This window comes from Scleropages formosus, chromosome 1 (genome assembly GCF_900964775.1).
Source record: "Scleropages formosus chromosome 1, fSclFor1.1, whole genome shotgun sequence".
NCBI classification, from domain to species: domain Eukaryota; kingdom Metazoa; phylum Chordata; class Actinopteri; order Osteoglossiformes; family Osteoglossidae; genus Scleropages; species Scleropages formosus.
Genome location: NC_041806.1, coordinates 47,760,639 through 47,773,950, shown reverse-complemented (window position 1 = coordinate 47,773,950; position 13,312 = coordinate 47,760,639). Strand labels below are relative to the sequence as shown.

The window sequence follows — 13,312 nt, the reverse complement described above, 5'->3', positions numbered from 1 at the left end:
AGCTGAAATTACTTGGGTGCTCTGTGGGAGGGGCGGTTCTTGGAGAGGGCAGGAGGGTAGAGGGCTCAAGCGGGGCACTTCTGCCGAGGAGGACGGGCCGTAACGTACCGGGACGCTTCTCGGGGGTGCCAGAGATGAACTTTGGGCCAGCTCACAAGCCGCTGGCGGCGGACTCCGCTCCGATGGACAGCCTGGAGAAGCAGCTCATCTGCCCCATCTGCCTGGAGATGTTCACCAAGCCTGTGGTCATCCTGCCCTGCCAGCACAACCTGTGCAGGAAATGCGCCAACGACATCTTCCAGGTACCCGCCGCTCGGATAGACTCTCGGAAACGAGCGAACGGCTGAGCTACGCTGATCGCGATCACCCTTACGGCTCCCGGGAAGCATGGGGAGATGCTTCGGGTTTGTGACGCAACGCTCGCCGGGTCCCGTGCGGCGTAACGATGGGTCACGCTGCACCTCTGCGGCGACACGAAGTTTTCAGATCGAAAGTTTCCAAAGGGCTGATGTTCAAGCAGCTGCTGCGACGTAGGTTTGTCAAGGGTGTGACGGCAGTGCTTCTCCTGGGCCGAAAACCGGAACTCTGCGGTCGACGATCCAGGACGATGGCTTTGAGTGCGGTTTGGTCGGTATGACTGTTAAAGCTCAGCTCTACAATGGATCAGAAAGCAGGAGGGGGTGGGGGGAGGAACTGTTGGTTTAACAGTCAATCCCAATCAGCTGCCCCCCGCCCAAGGATGGTATGGGGGTGGGGGCTACTCAGCCATCTCCCAGCAGGCTGTCCTCACCGCCTCATTCGTCCCAGTGTCGGTGTCCTCTTCCCTGAGCTCTGGGGCACCGTTAAGGTCAGCGAGGCGCCGTCTTCGGAACAGAAGTGTGAAAGGGTGATAAAGATGACAATTTTTTTTAAAAAGCAGTGATTTTGTAGTCGAAGATGTCGGGAAAGGTTCCGAAGTGAGATGTTGGCCCGTCGGCCCAGGGGACCCTAAGCTTGGCTTTTCTCCCACCGGTTTCAGCTCCATCGGTGTGTTTCGAGTACCAGTCTTAACACAGTAAGGCTAAGTGTTAATAATAAGGTACCAATCATTGCTCCTTGGCTCTGTGCTTAGATAATATCAACCCCAGCTGTCGTACCCTTGAATAAGGTAATCGCCCTAAAATGCTCCAGTAAAATTACCTACTTGTATAAATGGGTAAAAAACTCTAAGTGGCTTTGGAGAAAAGTGTCAGCTAAATAAATAAATGTAAACATTCGGCTTTATGGTAAAAGTGACTTTTTTGACCAAAATAAGTTAAAACGGGATTTCTTTTCAAAATCTGTGATCGTATCATTTCTGTAATCGTGCGGCTGGTAGCGTAGTGGTTAGAGCTGCTTTCTTTGGACCCGAAGGTTGGAGGTTCGATTCCCACTTCTGGCTGTAGTAGCCTTGAACAAGGTGCTTACCCTAAATTCCTCCACTGAAAATTAGCCAGCTGTATAAATGGGTGAATAACTGTAAATACCTTATCACTGTAAATAGCTTTGGAGAAAGTGTCAGCTAAGTGGGTAAATTTACATTTCGTATACATTATCTAATTGATAAAATACAGTATATGAACGAACCAAATATGTGCAGAGTTCTTCCACCAGGGGGCGCTGCACTCAACAGTGTGGCAATATAGTCACTATATTGCAATAATGTTGCGTGCTGGACAATGTGCTCATGTCCTTTCCTCTCTGTAGGCTGCAAACCCTTTGTGGCAGTCGCGGGGGTCTGCAGCCATGTCTGCTGGGGGGCGCTTCCGTTGCCCGTCCTGTCGCCACGAGGTGGTCCTGGACCGTCACGGCGTCTTCGGCCTGCAGCGCAACCTGCTGGTGGAGAACATCATCGACATCTACAAGCAGGAGTCCAGTAGGTAAGAACAGCAGCCAGGAGCTTCCATAACATCGTATTTACATTCATCCGTGTAGCTGACGCTTTCCTCCATTGATTTACACTCTTTTACCTGTTTATACAGCTGGGTAATTTTTACTGGAGCAAGTACCTTGCTCAAGGGTACTACAGCCTAGAGGTGGGATTTAAACCTGTGACCTTTGGGTCCAAAGGCAGCAGCAGCTATGTTGGTCCTCATGGCTCCCCAGTGAAACATTCAGCAGGAAACACACACACACACACACACACACACACACCAGGGCCCCAATTTATTTTTTGTCTAATGTCTTTTGATTTCTATTTTAATTTTTTGGCTGTGCTATGAACACAGATTGGAGACAGGAAATTTTACTCTCTCCCAGTGGCTCATCCTACTCGCACTGTACTAAATATAACTTGTAAACTTTCAGCTCCTCAGTAAACACTGAGTCATGTCTGTTTGTGACCGGAGTCCCATAGTGTGTGTTGTAGGACAGGATACAGGATATGTGTTTTTTTTTTTTCCTTCTCCTCCCCTCCAGGCAGCCTCTGCTCTCTTTACACACTGTCTTCATTTCATTATTATTTTCCTCCTTTTCCTTCTGGAGGAGCTCCGTGTCCAGCCGTGATCAGAGATCCCAGACCTCCGGGCTCTAGCTCTTTCTTGGCCCAGGGAGTGAAAGGTGGGAAAGTTTAAGCAGCACAGGAAGTGGCTATGAGCCAGTCTGGTGTTGGGTCTCAGCTCGTAGTCTGTGGTCTTGGGTTCCAGGCTGTGACTTGGTTTAAGAAGGCCACATTACACCACCTGTGTTGCTGGTTGGTTTTTTTCATGAATAATCCTCATTTTCTCAGGTGCACTTTAAGCTCCCTTCCACTAGGTGTCACTAGATGCTGCATTTCAGGGCTTTTAGTTTAAAAAAAGCAGATTTCTCTCTCTCACACACATACACACACACACCCAGTCAAGGAACCATAAATACTTGCACAAATTGCTGTAATTTTACCAATTGAATGAACTTTTATACATTGGTTCAATAACCCGTCTAATCTATTCCTTATGTTAGAGCAGATGAGCACTCATGATTTAATCTGCACTGCAAGAGAACAGTCAATGGTTCCTTTAGGATGAATATTAATTGATTTCTCCGACACCTTCAACCAAGGCAACTTTAAGTGTGTGTGTGTGTGTGTGTGTGTGTGTGTGTGTGTGTGTGTGTGTGTGTGTAATGATGCCGCCTATAATGCATTTGTACATCTGGGTAATTTTTAGTGCATCATTTTTGGGTAATTACCTTGATCAACAGCAGGGATTCAAACCCGTGTCCTTGAAGAGCATGCAGCAGCGTTAACCACTAGGCCACCTGCAGCCCTGAACAGCACACTGCTTCTCTATTTAGTAGAGACTCAGCACTGTGAATCTCAGGGCCACATGTTCCCACAGCTGTCTGTGTTTCAGGGGAAAATCAGATGCTGTTGGAATTGATCTTTTTTCAGCTTCAGGTTATTTGGCGTTTCGATAATTACACCCAGTAAAGCTAACAAAGACGTGATTCTCCTGCTTCTTTTTATAGTCTTCAAAACCGTCTTAACGCCTTACAACAGACACAGAAACCTCTCAGGATGTCCTTCACCAACCGGAGAGCAAGTAGAATTTTACCAGCAGCTGGAGTGCTGTCTTGCGGAAACGGCCGGTTATATCTCAGGCATATAAGGAAATGCATTCAAGTGATACACGTTGTAAAAAGGTGAATTCCATGTAGATAATAAAAAATAAAAGTAAATCAGATTTAAATATAATCAAAAGTAAATATTATAGAAAGTAATGTACAAATAATGAAGAAAAGTTTAAAAAAAAAAAAAAATGAAAAAAGTGTTTTAAAGAAAAAAAAGAATAATAATAAAGAAACCCTCCAGTATGAGACACAGTAGGTTATTGGGTAAGGACCTGTCAGTCTTGAAGACCGGCAGCTGCTCACCCTGTGTGATCTCCTGAAGACCTCCGGCCGGATTTCTTTTGCAGGCCACCATCCTCTCTCAAAAGATGGTCATAGGCAGGTAGGGTTTGTGTTCCATCACATGTTCTGATTGGACGGAACTTCCGCCTGTCCTCCTCCTTCACCTCCCCCCAAAGGCCGGTCCAGCTCAAGTCGGAGCAGCGGATGATGTGCGAAGACCACGTGGACGAGAAGATCAACATCTACTGCCTGAGCTGCGAGACGCCCACCTGCTCCATGTGCAAGGTGTTTGGGGCGCACAGGGACTGTCAGGTGGCGCCGCTGCAGGCCGTCTACGAGAGGCAGAAGGTATCCGCCTTGCCCCCGAACCGCACGTCCGCCATCGTGTGGATACGGAACAGACCATCCCCTCCAGTTTGTACACGTAAACCAAATGTCATCTCCGGCCAGAATTTTGCTTCTGTGCCTCTCGGAGCGATGGCAACCGAAGCTCAGCATCTTGCTGGCGCTTTCCCCAAAAGCAACTTATAATGTTAAGGTTGCAATTATTTACCCATTTATACAGCTGGGTAATTTCACTAGAGCAGTTTAAGGTAAGTACCTTGCTCAAGGGTACTACAGCCAGAGGTGGGGATCGAACCTGGGACCTTTAGATTCAAAAGCAGCTGGTCTAACCACCGTGCTACCGGCTGTCCTGTTTTAGTTCAAAAGTTCTCAATGAAAGACTTTTTTTCAGAGCAATTCAACTCGGGTCCTGAACTGCGGGAGGTCTTGACCGTTTTCGCCGGAGCCATCGAGGATTTCCCTCCCTTGCCTGCAAAAAGAGGGCTTACTGAGCGAGCACGAGCTGTTTTTCCCCTCCGGGTCAATAGATGGCAGCAGAGAGCACGAAAACAGCACCAGCTTGAGGGAGCCCCTTATTCAACTCACTCCCACGCTGTTTACGACTCATGTTGCATGCAATTATGGGATGAATTGGTGAGCAGTCGGGACTGAAGAGGAATTCGTGCAGCCGACCAACCAACGTCTATAACTGCTTGTCCCGAGCGGGGTCGCGGTGAGCCAGAGCCTGACCCACCAGCACAGGGCGCAAGGCCGAGGAGGGAGGGGCACACCCTGGGCGGGACGCCAGTCCGTCGCAAGGCACCCCAAGCGGGACTCGAACCCCAGACCCACCGGAGAGCAGGACTGCGGTCCAACCCACTGCGCCACCACACCCCTCAGTCTGCCGCAAGGCACCCTAAACAGGACTCGAACCCAAGACCCGCCACACAGCAGACACTGGCCAAACCCGCTGCACCTCCACATCCCCCTTTGTGCAGCAAAATATTTTTATTTTCAGTCGTTGAACTTTTAATGTAGTTTGAAGTTGATAAATATAGTTAAAAAAATATATATATATATATATATTTTTAACTGTTGCTACCTCAGATTTTTATGGAATCCAACCTGCAAATAATGTCTGTGTTATTAAGCTCCGTATTTATTGTGACCTGGTGGCAAAAGTGACTTTGGAGTTTTTATTTTAATATGGACCACAGCCGAGTAGCCCGACCGCGTGTTTGGTCCGCGCTGCCTTCTGGGTACGAAGAAGATGGCCAGCTCAGGACGCGCGTCTGCTGTACGGTGGCCAAATTAAGCAAGTCCTTCGCTGTTCTCGGTGTCCTGATTCGATGCAGCAAAGGGGGTGCGCCGAGCGCCCGCGGCAGGGGGTGGCTGAGGAGGGAGATCCTCTGCGTGTGTGGACTTCAGTCGCCGCCGCCACTACCGCCGCCGCCACTACCGCCACCGCCTCTGCTGGCTCCGGCCGCTAGATACCCAAGCAAGCTGTGACTAATGGTGTCAGCATGCTCCACTGCGAGCTCTGGGCGCGTGCCATATGTCACCCTGCAGTGAGTAATAGGTCACCTTTCCCAGTGCTTCATGCTGCCTTTCTCACATAAACAATGAGCGGCTCCTCCATTTTTCTGCATAATGCAACAAGGCTCTTTTTTACATCCGTTAATATGTCCCGTACTGAATCTACAGCCCTATATCACATTTACCCTGCAATGGACTGGCGTCCCGTCCAGGGTGTCCCTCCCTCAGCCTCGCGCTCAATGCTTCCGGGATAGGATCCGCGCGCCGCGACCCTACTCGGGACAAGGGGGTTACCGAAATTGTCTAGATGAGCGGATGGATGTATCGCAATTTGACGGAGGGTCGGAGGTACAGCTACCTAAAGGGAAGGGAACCCCGCAGGGTCAGACGAAGCCCCCGCTCAGCGTTCCCCCATCTGAGAGCATTTGGCGCCACGGCCTGTGTTGCAGGCGGAGCTCAGCGACGGGATCGCCATGCTGGTGGCCAGCAACGACCGCGTCCAGGCACTCATCAGCCAGCTGGAGGACATCGGCAAGACCGTCGAGGTTAGCGGTGCTGCGGGTTCGAGTCCCAGGAGGGACGCTGCTCTTGTGCCTTCCGCTTCAGTAGGTACCCTGAACTGCTCCGGTAAAAAGGAACAACTGTTATCGTGGACAGAACTATGTACGTGCGGCGCCCTTTTATATTTGCATTAATTTAATTGGCACCATTTCTTTCGGTGTTCGGTTCGAATGCAAAAAAATGACAGCTGGGTCATTTTTGCCGGAGTAATTCAGGGTAAGTGCCTTGCTCAAGGGTACTACAGTAGTCGTTGCCTTCCCTTTTTTGTTAAACTTTTCTATAGAGTAACATTAACAGCTGCACTACCTTAATAGTAATGATGATGATGATGATGATGATAATAATAATGGAGCAGAGGAGAGGCGATGGAAAGGCAATGCTGCATGTTTCCCTGCGGTATTTTCCTGAACCGATGTCAGTTACGGCGGGTGGGTACTAACAAGCACCGGCCCTCCTCGCGTCCGCAGGAGAACGGCCGGCGGCAGAAACAGCAGCTGTGCTCCGGGTTCGACGCCCTCTACGCTGTGATGGAGGAGCGAAAACAGGAGCTGGTGCGGCGCATCAGCCAGGAGCAGGACGAGAAGCTGGGCCACGTGCGCGCGCTCATCCGTCGCCACGGCGACCACCTGGAGGCGGCGGTCAAGCTGGTGGAGGACGCCATCCGGTCTATGGAGGAGCCGCAGATGGCCGTCTTCCTGCAGGTGCGGGTCCCACGGACACGCCCCCGTCGACACCTGCGCCGCGAGCCCTGGCCGCTTTCCCGCCGTGCCCCGTTACGCGCTCCTCCACGCTGCACGACCTTCCTGCTAAAGAGTTCTCGTGGCAGGTTGCAGGTGACACAGCGTCTAAGGAACGGGGCCTCTGACCGAAATACTTGTTGGTTTGAGTCCCGTAAAGGCGACTGCGAGCCGAATTCATCAGATCAATCAGCAGCGCAAGCCATGAGGTCCAAGTTCCTGGAACTTACTCTAGCGGCAAAACCCAAGAGTAGATCCAAAATGTTTCAGATGCTGGTTTCCGCCCGCAGCCAGAGGTGTTTGTAGCCCATACGTGGCGCCTCCTCACCCCCAGCGGGGCCGGTGTTCCAAAACCCTTTCGGAGGGCCATCATCTCCTCCCCTTGCTAACCATCATCTCTTCTCCTGTCCCACAGAACACGAAGGAGGTGTTCCAGAAGTAAGTCACCTTCTTTATTCTCATGCTTCATGGCATTTTTCATTCTATTTACCTGCAGATGCTTTCATTGATGCTGACATACAGTTTGTTTACATCAGGATTAATTTTTTAAATATTATTAATTTAGCTGACACTTTGTCCAAAGTGAATTGCAGACATGAAATCCGATTTGCACGGCAGAACTGTGATGTGGCTGTGACCTCGGCAGGATCGGGGATGCTGCCGGGACCTCCGCTATCGAGCGCACGGAGCCCGGTTACGAGAGTATGGCGCACTTCGTCATCGACAGTGACGCCGTCACCAGCGGGCTGCGGGCCATCGATTTCCAGGCAGGTGAGAGGCGTGTCCTACCGCTCAGGCTCCTCCCATTATATACTCACAAGTCCCACCCCCTTTTCCCAAGCTCCTCCCTCTGCCCCACAGATGCACACAACACTCTTTCCTCACAGTGACAGTTCTTTGTGGTGCCTCTCTGTCACAGTGCCTGAGGATGAGGAAGAAGGGGATGGTGGGGAAGAACCGGAGTCCCATCCTGACCTGGCTGGAGAATCTGGGAGACTGTAGCCTCTGTATGGGACTCCCAGCAGGTCAGTGCTCCGCCTACTGACCCCAGCACCTCCTTGTGTGCTCCTCACCTTCTCCCAGACTGCGAGCCAGCTTTGGACCCTTTGTTCGTGGCTTTCTGCTTTGCCAGCTGTACTGTCCCCTTTTCACCTGCCTTCAGAACGCCTGTGGTCCATTCTGAGAACGAACTGTGTGGCACGGCTCGGCGCGCACGCGCACACACACACACACACGAGCGCGGTTGCGGGCGCAACGCTACGGGAGTTCGGCATCCCTGCCGCAGCACTCGCCAAACGTGTTGATTAAGCTACGGAAAGTTTATTTTGGTACTTATTCTCTCTCGGAATCGGTGGAAACGTCCTGTAGACAGAACCATCTGGCGTCCTGCTTATTCTTCTAACAAACTGACCACTCAGCCCTCTCCGCTGCGTCTCCTGTGGAACTTTTTTACTGTTTTTACAGCGCAGCGAGCCGTCAAAATGCAAACTTCCAGCATAAAAAAAAAAACCAAAGCTGGCCGCATTTCTAATAGAATAAACTGGAATTTGGAATAGATTTCAATTGAGTTTAGAACTCTGATTTTCTGTAGGCCTACTGACCAATTGTGGTAAAGTCAGCAATGTCACTACAGATGACTGTCAGACTGAATGACCTCCACACTGCGGTATTTACACGTTGTTTGCGAGTAATGATCGCATTGGGTCATGAACAAATGTCCATTTCCTGTCTTGTTTGTAAGTCGAACACTTAATTTTCTCCATCACCTCTTTCTCTTTGTCCTCTGTGTTACACTCTGCCGTCCACAGCATCCCAACCCTTGACCCTTCAGTTTGGGGAAAACAGGAAATTCTAATTTAGTATTTATGAATAAGTACATTTGGCTCCTCAAAATTCAGACTCAGCTGGGACCGTAAGTCTTTTATTCATTTGCTAGTTTTGTTTTAGCTCTAAAGTCACTCTAACCCTAAGCCACAGCCATTAAATGTTATTAATAGATGTTCCTCGATTTATTCGCTGATCAGGGTCTATAATAAATTTAAAAAATATTGAGTAGAGTTTTTTTCATTTTCTTTCAGCTACACTGAAATTAAAGCTAACGTGGAATTACTGATAAAATACGTGAAATGTGCATCTCCCCAAACCTCTGTCGAACGATTGACTGATGTCTCCCATAAACAGGTACAATGTCCGTCTTGTTCTTGGTCACCAGTGCCCGGGAACACGAGGCATGAGCTGTAAACACTGTGGAAATGAGTTAAATTAAGGGGGGGGGGTCCCCACGCTCATAATCTTTCTGGGTGCTCTTTACCGCCATCTATCAGCTTGGAGGCTAAACACATGGCTTTTTTTTTTTTTTTTTTAAAAGCTTTATTGTCATTCCACTACATGTGTGGACATACAGTGGGACGAAATGTCGTGTCTCGCAGGACCACGGTGCTGTGTAAAATAAGCATAAATATAAACATGCAACACTAGACCTAAGGACAGCTTTTAGACCTACATAACTAATTTACTAAGTCGATAATCTGAAATTAGTGCAAATATACATATACTATAAACAGTTAACTATACAATACAAGTACTTACATAATAACTGTGCAGTAGAGGTATTTAAGAAGGAATAGTGCAATATGATTTGTAGTGCATTCACAAGTACATGATATTTGTGCAACAGGGGTATTTACCCTCCTACAGTGAGAAATATAAATATTTAATATATGTTAAAATGGGGGGCGCGATGGGTTGGACCGGGTCCTGCTCTCCGGTGGGTCTGGGGTTCGAGTCCCGCTTGGGGTGCCTTGCGACGGACTGGCGTCCCGTCCTGGGTGTGTCCCCTCCCCCTCCGGCCCTACGCCCTGTGTTGCCGGGTAGGCTCCGGTTCCCCGCGACCCTGTATGGGACAAGCGGTTCAGACAATGTATATGTTAAAATATACAAAATAGAAGTAAATTGGCAAATTTTGGTTCCTTTGAGAATTCATATCTCAATAATATAAGGAACCAGCATACTTCAAAATTTACTCTGTTGTAAAGTTCACTCTGACTGAGTAGGTCAAATATAGCAGCACTATTTAAGAAAGAGGTGCATTCAGTGGCTTAACTTCTTTTCGGTGTGTTTCTGCACAGAAATGAAATGATTTTAAGATTGTGAGTGAGAGCCTCTTTAGAGCTGTGTGTTCTGTCTCTTTCCCGTGTGTGTGTGTGTGTGTGTGTGTGTGTGTGCGTGCGCGCGCTCGCATCAGTGGCTCATTCTCCCCTCTCCAAAGGTCACTGTCCGCTATAAATCGATATTTCAGCAGGGGGCAGATGTACCTCTTTCACTGACTCTTTGGAGCTGAGGGGAGCCCCGTGTTTGTACGCTCTGCCCCAGTGCACCATGGGATGTCCGCTGTTGTTCAGGTTCCACGTAATGCTGAGGACCCGGTGCCGATGTTTCTAACCCCTCGTTAGTTAATTACCGTATGTCGGTGCACTGCTGGGTTTTATGGGCGCTGTGATTTAGAGCTCACCGACACACTGCTGTTGCTCTGAAGCGCTGACCTTGTCCCTGGCTGTCCGCTGCTGGACTGATTGATGGCGTTGTGCGCAAGGAAGGAGTGACAAAGCTGCGTTTCTTGCTTATTGATGGGCAGCCACTGGTGGCATGATGAAGATCCTAGGCAGGCGGGCCTCAGAGAGAGGCGCCTGGTTGCGAATGGAGACGGATTACAATCGGACACGGACTCGCAATGGCCCGATGGACCGTATTTCTCAAAACGAGAAGCCCGTCAATCATTTTTCCGAAGGGCAAGGGTTATGCCGCTAAAGGGTTAGGATCACGCAATCTGATGAGCTGTGGCTGTATCCATGTATGTAAATGAAGTTGGTCCTTGTCATTACAGTGTTTGTCAGAATAGTTGCATATTTCGTTCTGTCTCTCCGGTGTTCTGCATCAGTTGTCGACCCTTGTATTGAAGAGTGAAGAATTGCGGTGATTTATGTATGAAACGAGACATCACACGCAATGTCTACAACCGCTTGTCCCGAGGTGAACCAGAGCCTAACGCAGTAACACAGGGCGCAAGGCTGGAGGGGGAGGGGACACACCCTGGAAAAGATGCCAGTCCACTGCAAGGCACCCCGAGCAGGACTCGAACCCCAGACCTCCCACACAGCACGCACCGGCCACACTCGCCGTGCCACCACGTCCTCCCCGACAATTAATCAGTACAACGAAATTTGTTCACAGTGTGTCTTTAATTCTCACTTTTCTTTTTAGCTGATCAGTTCTCTGCATGATGAGCAATGAACCTTGCAGGGATCAGATGAGTATGTTGTTTATTGTGAGCAACTTTCTAAAACTGCGCACTGCTGCTAAAATGCACATATATAACCCGAAAAACCATCAGCTTTCTTTTTCCACTCTCTCTCTGTAATAATTCAATTAAATAACACACCCAGTCTGACAGACACTCCAGTGAAATTTCATACACTTCCCATAATGCCCCACTCTTGTAAAGCAACTCTTGTCACCTTTTATAACACACCAATAGACAGAGAGCTCTGAATGCAGATACACCAGTTACAGTAGATTACTGCACTTCTGCTTCACTCATGCAACGTGTGACTTTTTTCTCAGGAGTATTAAATGTGTAAATGTGCTTTCAATCATGGATTGATATTTATATAGGTGTTTGTTCTAATGATATTTAGAGTAAAAAAAAAAAAAGTTTAGGGTTTTTAAAATAATAGGAACTAGACTTCAGTTTTCAGCAACTGATAATTTCATAAATCGAGGTATGCCTGTATATTCATATATAGAGAGTGAAAACACCTAACAATATATTAATATCAAGGGCCTAATCAGAAGGACCATCCTTTACTTTCATATCTGCATCAGTCCTTCTTGAAATGGTGTCATACAGGTCTTGAACCGTGTTCAGTAGGATACTGCATCATTCTTCATTGAAGAAAAGCCTCAAGTTCTTTGAGGGATGAAGGAGGTGGCAATCTACTTCTCGCTCTGCACTCCTGAACTCTGGTGACTCGAGAGGCCGTGGAAGATGGTTGACTTCATCCTAGTGTTCATGAAGTTACTCTTGAACTTATTTCGCAGAGGGACAGCATTTTTGTCATAGGGTGCACCTGGTGATGTAAAATGACCTGCTTCCTTGACTGTTGTATGACCATGTGGGACAACCATCGAATCTAATGACTCCCTGAAGATAGTTGCAACAGACATTGTGGGTTGTGAGCATCCTTGGGTTTTCTCCAAACATAAACCTGTCTGGCTTTAGGAAATACGGTGAAACAGGGCTCATCAGACTGTCAGGCATTTTTTACATTGCTCAGGGTTCCAGGTTTTGTCCTCCTTACACCGGATTATAAGTCTTGGGCGTTGGCCTTGCATACAAGGGGCCTGTGAATGCGGCCCTGCCATAAATCCCAGCTTTGTGAAGCTCACGGCATACACTTTTTGTTCAAACTGGATCACAGAGGTGCTGGTTCAATTCTGTGGTAATTTTTGAGGCTAAACTTTTGTGGCATTTGGCAACTACATGTGAGGTATCTGTCCATCCCTGTCGGTGAGCTTTGACGTATGTCCACTGTTTCTCTTTGCTCATGCAGTTTGTCCATGTTTTGCATATGCCTGTAATTATTTTTGAGACTTTTCCCCATGACACATGAAGTACTTTAGCAGTTTTCGTGGCCAATGCACATGCACTGACTAATTAAGTCTCTTTTAAACTCTTAGTTCCTTCATGTTGTTTGGAAAACTCACACATCATAGTGCTAATTTTCAGAGCTATTTTATAACTGACACATACCGCTAATTGGCAATAAATCTAATATGACTCACTTTTGCAGCTGTGTTTGTAATTGTGATTACACCAAAATTTAACTCCTTTTTCATCTGGTATTTCTGTTATTTTGTCCACCCGCTGTATATAGGCCTGGTCAAACAGGAAACAGAGACACTGACAGTCCTTTCATATTGCTGCTGTTAATTCATGTTTATTGTTTATTGTTCTTTACAGGTTTTTCCCTCAATGAAGGCTGAAAAGGTGTTTGAAGGACATTTAATATGATCCCTAAAGCACAACCAAGTGGTAAAACAGTTCTCATTTGCAGTGCGCCCATCACCTTTACTTCTAAATCATGCTGGAGCTACAACTCAATGGGACTCGGCTCATGAGGTCCAGTGCCCTCCAATCTTTCCCACTCTCCATGTGTACGAAGGGTTACTAAAGTCTCTAATGGGAAAATAATCCTACAAGTTCCAGTTTCCTGTAACATATAGAGATGTTTGTTAGAAAAGCGCTT

General features: G+C 48.0%; 1 protein-coding gene across 1 annotated transcript; it reads left to right on the top strand.

The window, feature by feature from the left end:
• The first annotated feature begins 37 nt into the window (after positions 1-37).
• Positions 38-13,089, top strand: trim54 (tripartite motif containing 54). Its single transcript, XM_029252943.1, has 9 exons — positions 38-302; positions 1,726-1,898; positions 4,026-4,197; positions 6,159-6,254; positions 6,738-6,971; positions 7,423-7,445; positions 7,654-7,778; positions 7,927-8,032; positions 13,027-13,089. The coding sequence occupies exons 1-8, from the start codon at positions 135-137 to the stop codon at positions 8,007-8,009; spliced, it is 1,074 nt and encodes a 357-aa protein (XP_029108776.1). The 5' UTR covers positions 38-134; the 3' UTR covers positions 8,010-8,032; positions 13,027-13,089.
• Positions 13,090-13,312: the final 223 nt, after the last annotated feature.